At 43.5% G+C, this 13,201-nt stretch overlaps 1 protein-coding gene across 2 annotated transcripts in view; it reads right to left on the bottom strand.

Annotated features, from left to right (window-relative positions):
- Positions 1–12,426, bottom strand: part of LOC111146248 (solute carrier family 44 member 1) — a 153,799-nt gene extending 141,373 nt beyond the window's left edge. For both annotated transcript variants that reach the window (XM_022501711.1, XM_022501709.1), the window contains exon 1: positions 12,308–12,426. In XM_022501711.1, coding sequence (XP_022357419.1) covers positions 12,308–12,343 — 36 coding nt within the window. In that variant the 5' untranslated portion in view covers positions 12,344–12,426. The remainder of the gene's footprint in view (positions 1–12,307) is intronic.
- Positions 12,427–13,201: the final 775 nt, after the last annotated feature.

Raw genomic sequence — 13,201 nt, 5'->3', positions numbered from 1 at the left:
TGGGGGAATTTGGGCAAACTGCCTCAGCTTTCCTAATCTGTAAAATGGGGCTAACACTGACACTACCCCCTAGAGTTGAGAGAAAAAAATGAGATTTATTATATGAGAGCAGACAGGGAATGAGCACAGAGAAACCCGCATTCATGATCAGTCATCACTCATTCCCTAGTTGCCTGCTGTCATATTTCATGCCCTTTCCTTCCCCTCAGAGATGACCCATCCTGAAAGCATCTCCTCTATGCACATGACATAAAGCATTATCTGAAACCCAGTGCTAGGACCTCCATTGCCTATGGGAAATTGCTAGCTACATGGAACTATCAGTATCAATATCACCTCAAAATCAATCCACACAAAATTAAACTCATCTTCCCTTCCCCATACACTAGTCTCCATCTCCCCTTGCAATGCCTATAACACTCTTCCTCCATTATATGTAATTCTAAACTGGTTTTATCTTTCTCCTTCATCCCATATACCCAGATAAATCAGGAAAGTCTGTCCTATTTCAATTTCATAATATCTCTTCTCTGTTTTCCATTTGAGAAACACTGTTTTGTCCAAGATAGTGAACAGCTTCCTGGAGTGGCATCTGTTTCCCTTTCTTCCCCTTCAAGCACAGGCAAGGTTGTCATATTAATCTTCCTTAAATCACTCTGAAAAACCCTCCATGGCTGCCTACTTCCTTCCCTTCAAATATTAAACACTTCCCTACGTGTCACATCTCTCTACTCTGGCCAGGTCTCCTTTGTAGTAAGTTAAAGGCTTCCTTGCCTTTTTCCCAGCTGTTCCTTTCTTTGGAATGCCTCTTCTGTCTTCTACTGAAATCGATCTTTCCTCCCACTCAAAGTCCCATCATTCAAGGCCAGATCAAAGATCATTTTCAGGTAGCCCACTCAACATCTAGTCCAACCTTTCTTGGTTTCCCCATTCCCTGAACTCCTAAGCACCCAATTTAGTCTCTCATTGCTGTTTTTTTCCACCCTTAGCACTCATCTTCCAGACACAATTTAAAATTTTTAGAAGTCAGGGTTCCTTTTCCAAAACCCAAACAGGTTTTTTTTTTCAGGGGGATTAATGGATACAAAGACATCTGACAGATTTAGTTTCCATTAATATCATAATGGTGGAGATATTTTCATGGGTTGTGCAATTTACTATAAGCCTATATGAGACAGGTTTTATTATTGTTCCCATTTCACATCTGGGGAAAGCAAGGCACCAAATGTTAAAGAATTTGGTCCAAATAACCCAGCTGGTGACAGAATTGAAATTCAAATCCATGCAGTCTGGCTATGCAGCCCATAATCTTTTTTTTTTTTTTAAGAGATTTATTTATTTGACCGACAGTGATCACAAGTAGGCAGAGAGGCAGAGAGGTTGGTGGAAGCAGGCTCCCTGTTGAGCAGAGAGCCTGATGTAGGGCTCAGGACCCTGAGATCATGACCTGAGCTGAAGGCAGAGGCTTAACCCACTGACCCACGCAGGAGCCCTGCAGCCCATAATCTTGTCAGTATAACATGGTGATCAATTCTATGAATTCTAATGGCCCTTTAAGGTAACAATAGGGAAAGGATTTCTTATAAGGAAGGTAGAAGGCCACTTATGCATTAACGGAGGATCATTAAGCTGGGGATGGGAAATGAGACACATACAATAGAGTTTTTTTAGTATAAAAAAGAAATTTTACACCCAAAATACTATATTTAATAATAAACTGTTTTGATATTATAAATAGCACCAAATGGGAAGATTCTTGCATATGGCATTTACTATACTTTTGGAGTACTAAATAAGGGATGTCAACTGCTTTTATGGCTCTTAATGTATGTCATCAAACAATGTCCCAAGAGAGTCATTCCAATGTATTCAGCAAATCAATAAAGTACACTTGAGTCAAAACCACATGAGCAATTAATATTCTGTTAACTTTTACTAAAGTTGCAGGTGTAAAAGAGTATCTCTGTGCTCTCAGTTAATTTGATTATCGGCAAGATTGAACACATTCATATATTAGTTTACTATTTCCTCTTCTGTAAATTAGCTATTTGTTGCAGAGATGCATTTTTTATGAGAGCTCTTTATATTGTAGATATCCTAAATAATGATGTGAATCTTTAGGTTTATTATTCTTTATACAAAAAAGAAAGAAAGCAATTAAACAGGCAGGAAAGAAAAAAAGGCACTTTTTTTTCCTTCTCTATCCTAGCACATTCTACTCAGTATTATGGCTCTTTAAGTGCACTGGGGAGGGATGAGAAGGACGGAAAAAGAAAACGTTAGAAAAAAGAGAATAAACAAGTAATGACTAGGCAGAGATAAAAACACACAGAAGAGGCAGACAAGGAAACTGAGAGCCCGAGGGAAGAGGTTATACTAACCCCCAAGATTCTCTTGAGGGTCACAGACTGTGGGAATATCAATTAACTACTTAACCATTATTACAACCTTAAATGGTCTTTTTTTTAATCCTGAAACTATCCTGGTCTCAGAACAGGAAAGAGGCAGTGGGGTGGGTAGAAGAAACAGGGGCTTCAGCAGTGGCTATAGCAATATTCCTGGGAGAATGGAAGGATAATGGTGTGACTTTCAGTTATGAGCTGTGAAGTCTTATAATGGAGCTATAAGCAAAATGTTGGGAAACACTGCAGATGTGCGACTTTACAGGCAGAAGAAAACGACGAGACTGTGTAACAGGTACTGCTGGCTGACTACCCCGTCACCATCTCCACCCTCGCCCTCTGCACTGCTGGCAGAGTTCTAATTTTGTTCTGGTGTTGCTCCACCCTCCACTTGACTCCAGGAAATCCTGGTTAGTCTAAGCCAACCAATTACAGAGTTCTTGGTCTCCTGCCTGCTAGAAATTGTTTAGGGATGAGTATGCAGCCTCCCGACTCCTACTAAAGGGAAACCACTGGAGGTTGTTAGTTCAGAGGAAGAAGGAAGAGCCACGTGCATCTTGGGATCATGAGGGCAGATAAGGGAAGAGAAGCCATCTTCCTTAAAGTAAAAGAAATTTTAAAAAGCAAAGAGAGACTGACATCATGTCCTCCTGACATCATCAAGCTGCTAAACGAACCAACCTAGAAGCCACCCTACCTCTCCATTTATGTGAGATTAACTTTTTTTTAAAAGTTTTAGTTGTTTAGATTTCTTTACTTCTTACAGCGGAACCATCCTAAGTGATTCATAATGAAAAATCTTACAAGATTATCATCATCATTATCACAATGCTACAAAAAAAAACAGAACACTTTTTACATTTTTTTTCCACTGGTACCTGAACATCTTGACGTAACCATCTATTTCCAATTTTTCTGTCTTTTTGATGTTTTCTTTATTTTATGTTATACAAAAGTACACAGAAATCAAACATTTCTGTTTAACAATTTTTAGTATATCTAATAACCTTAAAAAATTAGACTAAAAATAGCTTTTAAGAGTTTCCTGTCTAAATAAATGTCCAAATAGTTAGCTGTGAGATGTTGTAGAGAACAGCTAAAAAGAGTAATATTATATTCGCACAAAAAATAAATTCCAGGGGTGCCTGGGTAGCTCAGTCAGTTAAGTGTCTGACTTCAGCTCAGGTCATGATCCCAGAGTCCTGGGATCAAGCCCCATGTCAGGGCCCCTGCTCTAAGGGGAGCCTGCTTTTCTCTCTCTATTGCTCTGTCTCTCATGAATAAATAAATCTCTCTCTTAAAAAAAAGAAATTAATTACTTAAAATTCAGTGATTTATCAACCAAATGTTTTTTTTTTTTTTAAGATTTTATTTATTTATCTGACAGACAGAGATCACAAGTAGGCAGAGAGGCAGGCAGGAGAGAGGAGGAAGCGGGCTCCCTGCAGAGCAGAGAACCCGATGCGGGGCTCGATCCCAGGACCCTGGGACCATGACCTGAGCCGAAGGCAGTGACTTAACCCACTGAGCCACCCAGGCGCCCCAACCAAATGTTTTTTTAAGTAAATCCTATTATACAACTGATATGAAATCAAAAAATAATCTATTGGGGCACCTGGGTGGTACAGACTGTTAAGCATCAGATTCTTGGTTTGGGCTCAAGTCATGATCTCAGGGTCCTGAAGTGGAGCCCCATGTAAGGCTCCCTGCTCCTTGGGGACTCTGCTTGTCCCTCTTCCTCTGCCCTTCCATGCCCCCTGCTCATGTGCACACTCACGCATGCTCTCTCTCAAGTAATAAAATATTAAAAAAAAAAAAAAGATTTTCCCTCTCCCTCTGCCCCTCGCCCCCTACAATATATAAATCTTTTTTTTTTTTTTTAAAGGAGTGTATCACAGGAAAAAATAAACTAAGGATCTCCTACCACCGAGTATATTAAAACCTACTGAAAAGGGGTGCTTGGGTGGCTTAGTGGTTAAGTGTCTGCCTTCCGCTCAGGTCATGATCTCAAGGTCCTGGGATCCAGCCCTGCACAGGGCTCCCTGTTCTTCCATCTCCCTCTGCCCCTCCCCCTCCAGGCTCGGGGGGTGGGGGGGTGGGGGTGGGGGAAGGGTCCCTTTCTCTCAAATAAATAAATAAAATGTTAAAAAAAATACTGAAAAATGCAAATCTCTTTCAAAAATAACCTTTTAAAAGGAGGACTAAGTTTGACACAATGCATAAATTCCAAATTGGAACATCACGCTGTGCTATATTCCAAATAAATGTGAAAACAAAAAGTACTAAAAGGGCAGAAATATTACTGTGCCAGAAACTTTAACCATTTCCAGAGTGAATTCCCACAGTAGAAATAACAATGCCTCTTTAACGACTGAAGTTTTCACCAGTTCAAACACTTTTTCTTTATAACACCTCACATAAAGTCCCATCCATTTGTGCCTGCTATAAAAATGCCAGCACTGTAAATCCACCTGGCCCATTATTGGAGTGGACCAGTCTTTTCCCATCTACCTTGACCCGGGAACTCAGACCTCTCAAAGTCCGCTTGCTTCACACATGATATGCATACCTGGAACATACAGGCTGTTTAAGAACACCATTGAGGATGATATAGAGAAAGCTTTTTTGAAAGTATTTATTCCTTTAAAAATTGTATTGAATTTTAAAACATCGGAATTGCTAAGGTAGGAGTTCATCCACATCCATCCATGGTAGGAAAGAGAACTTTGTTAATTTATCCAAATATTTCCCAAGTACCTATCATGTACTGGCTACCAACCTAGCACAGAGAGTAACAGCAGTGAACAAAACAGATATGGTCCCATGACAAAGAGGTGTCAGCTCGTTCTAGAACAGGGGTCAGCAAACATTTTATTTAAAGGCCATGGAGTAAATATTTATACTTGTAGAGTCTCTGTCATAACTACTCAACCTTGCCATTGAAGCATGAAAGTACTGACAGACAATATGTAAACAAACGAGTGGGATCATGGCCCAATAAAACTTTGTGGACAATGAAAATCAAATTTCATATAACTGTATGAAATGAATGTATCATGCAATAATCTTTTGATTTTTTTCAACAATTAAAAAATACACACACAGGGGCGCCTGGGTGGCTCAGTGGGTTAAAGCCTCTGCCTTCGGCTCAGGTCATGATCCCGGGGTCCTGGGATCGAGCCCCGCATCGGGCTCTCTGCTCGGCAGGGAGCCTGCTTCCTCCTCTCTCTCTGCCTGCCTCTCTGCCTACTTGTGATCTTTGTCTGTCAAATAAAGAAATAAAAAATCTTTAAAAAAATACACACACACACACACACACACACACACACACAATTTTAGCATTCTTAGCTTGCAAGCCATATAAAAACAGGTAGCTGGTCAGATTTGGCCCATGGATTATAGTTTTGCCAACAACTCCCGGTCTAGACAATATCAACTTTATTTGTTTATTGCTTTAAGCACTCAAAGGGAAAATTCTTCAGGCGATGAGAATTTACTAGGAGACGTGGCCTGGTTTGAAACGTCAGGGAAGCCTTTTCCAAAGAAGTGACTTTAAGGCTAAAACTTAAAGGATGAATAAATAATAGCCAGCCAAAGTCCAAAGAGAAAACGACAAGTTTTCCAGACAAGCGAACAGCAAGTGGAAAAACTCCTTAGAAATACAATCTACTAAGGAATCTGTGAGGTTGGAGCATGAAGAGTGAGCATGAGAGAACAGTGACACTAGAAAGAGATCATCCTCAAAAGAGTATTGTTGGCTAAGGTCAGAGACTCTGGTCTTTGTCTTAAAAGCAATCAGAAGCCATGTTTTTTTCTTCTTCTTCTTCTTTTTTTTTTTTTTTTAAGATTTCTTTATTTATTGGGGTACCTGGGTGGCTCAGTGGGTTAAAGCCTCTGCCTTCAGCTTAGGTCATGGTCCCAGGGTCCTGGGATTGAGCCCCACATCGGGCTCTCTGCTTGGCAGGGAGCCTGCTTCCTCCTCTCACTCTGCCTGCCTCTCTGCCTACTTGTGATCTTTGTCTGTCAAATAAATAAATAAAATCTTTAAAAAAAAAAAGATTTCTTTCTTTATTTATTTGATAGAGAGAGAGCGAGCGAGCGCACAAGCAGGAGGAGCGGCAGGCAGTGGGAGGGGTAGAAGCAGGCTCAGAGCTGAGCAAGAAGCCAGATGTTGGGCTCGTTCCCAGGACCCTGGGATCATGACCTGAGCTGAAGGTAGACGCTTAATCGAATGAGCCACCCAGGTGACCCCCACTAAAGGGTTTCAAGCAGGAAAGGGACACAACCAGCTTTGCATTTTCTAAAGATCACTAAGACTGCAGTACAGAGAAAAATTTGAAGGAAGCATGAATAATACAGGGAGATCCATAAGCAAGGTTCTGGCCAGAGATGATGGAGGCTTAGACGGGAGTGTTGGCAGTAGAATTTAGAAGGTAAAAGAAGCACTACGTGGAGATGCAGTGTGGAGGTATGAAAGGTAGGCTCCTGTATACCTCAGTTTCCAGTTTCCACACGAGGATACTGGTACCCTTCAGTGAACCAGAGATTCTGAAAAGACACTGTGTGTGTGTGTGTGTGTGTGTGTGTGTACAAATTCTGAGTTCAGCAAAGATAAGAGGACTTAAAACATTAAGAATTAACCACAGAAAGATGGAGATTAAGAGGCAGAGTTTCTAGTCCTAGCTACCTCATAATGGATTCCTCTAACCTCGGGCTACTTCATAGCTTCTCAATTCTAGTTTAGATCAACAGAAAAGTGAGACAGTAGGACTGGTTTACCTCTAATATCCCCTAGAGTCCCAGAAACCTGAGCCAAGGTTACAACATGGAAATATTTCTTTCTTCTGGGGGTGGGGTAGGGTATGGAGGGTTATGCAGAAACACAGCTATTAACCAATTACCAGAAGCGTAATAAAGAATGCATTTTTATAAATAATTACCCTCCCAAGCCAATAACATCTCTAAATGATAGGATGAAAACATCAAATGGTACTTGATAGCATTTGTGAAGGCTGGGAACATTCTAGCTAGACTGGTTTTGCTATATTATACTAGGTTGTTCCACAGAAGTTCAAAATGGTGGCACGAATTTAAGCTGAAAATTCCTTAATTCAAAATTTTATTGAGTGGACCTTTTCTAAAGATAGAGTGAGCTGCAATTTAAGATTTGGGAAGCATGCATATGAACACAGAAACACAGGACTGCGATCCAGAAGACCGGGATTAAAGTTTGGATCTGTCACTTGGTAGCTGACTTGAGCCAAGTTTCCTAACCTCCACGTCCCAATTTCCTCAGCTGTAAAATGAAAGTGGAGTCAACTTCATAATAGAAATTATAACACAAAAATCGTTGTGGAAAATAGCTGTACAAAAAGCATTACCATTTTTACATTATTTTCCAATTTTAACAGTAACTTTTATTTCCATATTTTGAGGATCTTCTATACTAACAGCACAGTATTCAGAAAAAGAAAAATAAACTGTCTTCATGCCATGACTTTTTTTAAATCCCAGAAAGACTACTTTGCTGGACATAGTTTAATGGAACAACTTAGTTTCTTTTGGGAAATCCCACTACAGTCTTCAAGTGCCATTTTTATCATCTGACTTCAAATTCCCCAAAGCAGGTGGAGACTACAATATTACTAAAAATCTGTTCAGGAGGGGCACCTGGGTGGCTCAGTGGGTTAAGCCTCTGCCTTTGGCTCAGGTCATGATCTCAGGGTCCTGGAATCGAGCCCCACATCCAGGCTCTCTGCTCGGCAGGGAGCCTGCTTCCCCCTTCTCTCCACCTGCTTCTCTGCCTACTTGTGATGTCTCTCTCTCTGTCAAATAAATAAATAAAATCTTAAAAAAGAAAAAAATCTTTTAAGGAACAGTTAACATACTCAAAAGTTAACCAGTATTAGTACACCACTGACTATTTTTTATTAATCCCTAGACGAGATAGAATATCTAGAAAAAGAGAGTTAAATTTATAGCTCTCGATTTGAGGACCATGGGACAAGACAGTAGACAAGTACAATTTTTCCTGAAGTCAGACAGACGAGGGGTGGTCTGTTCAACCAAAAAGACTCTCTTCCATCCTTTGCACAATTTCTAAGGTTAGAACCAAAGGACGGAACTTCACAGCACTTGCAGAATCTCCTGGCCTCCAAAGCAGTGCTGTGAGGAATAATGATCTAGCCATTAACGACAAAGACTTACGGCAATTTGCTAAGTAATCTTTGGAAAGCCTGCTTCATTCAAACTGGTTTGTCAATGGGAAAGAACATGTCATAAATCTGAAGATTTACACGTGAACTTTGAAGTTTAACATTACAAGAATAGAAATTATGTCAGGTTATAACAGAACAAACGAATTATGGAGAGTTGGGAATAAATTTTAAGAGTCTTAGGGAAGATTAGTGCTGTAAAAAGAAACTCAAGACTATCTCACTTTTACGTTCCCTTCAAAGACATTTTTAGGCAAAGGCTATCATGTGTTGGCTTATTTTGAGCAGTTACTAATATTAGCAAATAACCTGTAGTGGTCACTAATAAAAATCATAATTAAGAGTTCTGAAAGAGCCCTGACTCTGTAGCCATTCGTAAGATTCTTAGATGTACATAACTGATGCAGCACAAATTATTTTGCCAATAATTTGCCCCTTCGGCAATGAAATGCAAGTTAGTATTGAAGGTGACACTTTTCTTTGATCTAAATCCTAAAACAGGATAATTATTTTGATAGCAAATTATGATATCCAGACACTGCCAAGAAAATGAAAATAATACCAGGACAGACTATAAGAGATGAAACAGTTGGGAAGACCATAAATCCTTTTATGAGAGTCTACAGCAGAGCAAGAAACTAAGAGGAAAAATAAATTACATTTCAAAAGTGAATCCCTACTACAAAAAGGAAACACACTATATTTACATTGATAAAACCTGTCGGAGCTTTAAAATTGCTGACATACCACTGAGAAAAGCTAAGCTGAACTGCAGAGTACCCCGAAGCACGTTGTTTTGATGTGCTATGCAGGTTATCATTAGAGTTTGCAGACAAGCTTTTTAAAGACGTTATAGCCACTGCTCCAACTAAAATATAGGCATTGAGCGGAACACCAGGAGAAAAGGAGACTCCTGCTCAATTTTGCAAACTGATGATACCATTGACGGAACAGGAAGGAATGTGGGAAAGGCAGGTCAATTTTAACTTAAACAGTTCAACTTTGAGCTTCAAAGAGGATGGCTTGATGGAATTAGTCAACCAGTCCATGGAAGTGAAACAGCACATGGGTCAGGGTTGGACTCATATTCCATGTTGCTTGCCAGCCAGATATTGAAATGTGTATGTATACATTCTGTTTACTGAGTACTGCTGAACAACTGTGCAGGATATAGTGAGGCACTGCAATGGATACAAAGATGGGGAAAACAAAAGCAGTTCCTATTCTCAAGAGGCTTACAGTCCAGTAGAATGCATGAAAAGAAACACATCCTGCCTGAAAATACAATTGAGGCCTCTAACAGAGGTTCAAAGTAACGGGAAGTTGCATCCCTATTTTCTTTCAACACAACATTGAGAGATATGATACTATTCTAAAACTGGACACACTCCTGAAAGGGACATTAAAATGCCAGCAGACTGGTAACGTTTCACAAATGAATAATGATGCCAAAATCTCAAATTAAAAACAAACAAAAAAACGATGACCAGCTCTTTGGCACAAAACCTGCTCCTCGATGCTCCACCAAACACTACAAGTCCCTAAAGCCGAACTTAAAGGCATATGACAGCTGCTGATTGGTTATAGAAATCTACAGGAAAAAAAAAAAATGCACCCCTCAGGGTGCATGACATGCATCTTGTCTGTAGAACGTGGCATGAAGGAAACAGTGACTGCAAGAGGAGGAAAAAGCGAAGAAAATGTATGTGACAGCATTCTGAAAAGTAAGACGTGGAGCTAGTCAAATGCAAGACCTATGATTAAACCAGAGTTTGGGTCCAGCATCCATCCCTCCCAAATTTAACTGTTTCCACAATTAATAAGCCATCCACAAACTATCAATAATTTCCTGTCTTAAAGGGATTTCACCACCAAGGGAGGATGTAAAGTAACCCAGTTCTTAAAAGAAAGGTCATATGAAAACACCTTTTTGGTGAAAATAATAATGTAAGCAAATATGAGATAAAGAGCCCCCTCCCCCAAAACTCCCTAACCAGTTGAAAGGTATTGTGTAATCCCACACCTTTAACTGTTAATATGAAAACACTGGTCTATCGACCTCTCCTCCATATCACCACCACATACAATTTTCTTGGCTATTCCAACTGAATAGGAAGGTTTAACTAACTAAACCAATCAGCCTGACTGTGATCCCAGTAGGCAGAAAGGGAAAAAAACAAACAAAAAACAAAAAACAAAAAAACCCCAGTAAGCAAACACCCCCAAAAAAGAACTGGACAAATAGGTTGGATACTTGATAAAATATAGATGTCCTCCATTCATCTGCAATTCTAGTCATTTTCTAACAGATCTCAGATTTTCAGAACAAGTATGCAGGTTATTTAAAACTGAGTTATATATAGTCATTTAGCAGCAGCAAAACACTTCTGGCATTATCGCAGATGCTAGATCTCTGGAGGAATTTTTTTTCCCCCCAAACTAGCATTTTTCTTCACCAAGAACCAACCAGCCTTTATTTCTAAAAACAAGAACCCTTGTCTTCCCCAAAACAAACAAATCAAAGACCACAGTTAAATTCTACGCTAATGAAACTGTGAGATTACATCCCAGGCGTTGTCAGAGCCTATTTTTCATACACCAACACCAGACAGTTTGATGCAGTATTCCTGATTGCTTTTTATCGTATTTGTAAATACACTCTCTAATTCACTAAATTAGGTAATTTACAAACAGGTCCTCTCAGTTATTAGTGGCCAGCAGTCAAGTTCTATTACATTTGATCCTTATACAGTTGTCTAAACATTTCCATCCAGGTTAAGGGCTCGGATCGGCAAGGGAGAGGGAGGTGAGCGAAATTTGGATGGGGGCAGGGTAGAAGCTGGGAGAAATCTCTGCATCTCAGCCCTCAGCGACAACATTCAGCCAGTGCCCACAGAAAAACTAAATTCGGCACCTCTTCCTCCTGTTACACTGGCAACAAAGAGGGAGTTTCCGTAACGCTCCCGTCACCCACAAGGTGCCCAATCTCCTTCCCAGCCTAGTGCCAGCGCTCCCGCAGGGGCCTCGGTGTGCGAAGAGGCCGCGGTGCCCAGGGTCAAGGCACAAAGGGGGGATGGGGTGCATGGCGAGCGGGTGGGATCTGTGAAGTGGGCCGTGTAAGAGCTCCGGAATCCGCTTAAACACTTCAACCTGGTGTCGGGGGCGGCGGGCAAGAGAAAGGGGCAGAATGTCTAATGGAGCAGAAACTGGAATAAGGTGGAAACGGGGTGAAGAGCCCATGCTGAGGGTACTCCGCCTGGGAGCAGAGAAAACAGCCGGCGGATGGGGAAGGGGAGACTCCAAGGAGATGGGAAGAGAGGCGCAAGGCCCAGAAGACGAGGCAACGGGGTGCCACCTGGGGCAGAGCAGAGAGGAGGCGCCTGTGTTGCTTCTACCTGCAGGCGGGCGGGACGGGCCGCTCAGGTGTGACTGGGAAGAGGCCAAGTCGGAAAGGGGCCAGCGAGAGCTGGGGTCATACTGGGGGCCGCGCAGAGGTGGCTGCGAGTTGGCAGCCGCGGAGCCAGCGCGGGGGCACCTGCGGGACAGGCGCGAGGGAGAGGCGGGGATGGGGGTCTCCGGAGTGCACGGTGGGCTGAAGGGTGGCTCTACGGCAGCGGGAGGCAGCGGGCGCCAGCAGCGCGGCGCGGGGGAGGTATCCGGGAGGGCGGCCGGGAGGCGGGAGCCCCTCACCTGCGCGGCGGAGGAGGCGGAGCTGCAGCAGCCCATGGCGGGGCCGAAGGAGCCCGGAGGCGGCGCCCGGCGCGCAGCTACGCCCCGGAGCCCTTCGGCATGCGAGCCGGCGGGCGCCCGGGGAGGGCGCGGCCTGGCCCCGCACGGCTTAGCGGCGGCGGCGGCGGCGGTGGCTTGGGTGGCAGCGGGTACTCAGGAGGCGGCGCGGCTCGGGGCGGGCGCCGGCCACATCCCCCGGCGGCGGCGGCTGCGCGGCTCCTGCTCCGCTCCTGCTGCTGCAGCTGCTCCCCAGCGGAAAGGGGCGGGCGGCGGCGGCGCCTCCCCCTGTCCCCCGCCTCCCGCCTCCCGCGCCCAGTCCCTCTCCCGCTCCCTCTCCCGGACCGCCGCCTCCTCAGCGCCGCGCGCGTCTCCCATCAGACTCCCCGCCCCCAGTGCAGCGCGGCGCCGACAGCCGGGCGGCGACTGCCAAAACGAGGCCGGGTCCTTCGGCGCGCGTCGGAGCCTGCGCAGTGCCGAGCCTATTTAGCGGTGGCACCGAGGCACAGCGCTGCCTCGGAGCGAGAGGTCGCGTGGGGTTGAGCCTCCCAGGGGCTGAGCAGGTTCGCAGCCGAAATGTGGCCGCATTGCTTCCGGACCCCAGAGGTACTGGCGAGGCGTGCGGGGTTGCTCGCTTTCGCCACTGGACGCGCAACCCGAAGACCCTAATGGCATCTTAGTGCTTCTACGGTTGCTTTTTATCCAGAGGAAAGTGTACACAATAAATCTTCCCTGGTGATGGAGTGGGTGATAGAAAACGGGGAGAGACAAGCATCTGTTGCTACTGACCCCATTTTGCTGATGAAACTGAGCCTTTGAAGGAGACAGCCTAATAAAAGGCACCCAAGGTCGAAATTT

The sequence above is a fragment of the Enhydra lutris genome, unplaced genomic scaffold (genome assembly GCF_002288905.1).
Source record: "Enhydra lutris kenyoni isolate GAN:26980312 unplaced genomic scaffold, ASM228890v2 scaffoldscaffold13, whole genome shotgun sequence".
Classification (NCBI taxonomy): domain Eukaryota; kingdom Metazoa; phylum Chordata; class Mammalia; order Carnivora; family Mustelidae; genus Enhydra; species Enhydra lutris.
Note: the sequence above shows the minus strand (reverse complement) of the source record. Positions and strands in the feature narration are given on the sequence as shown.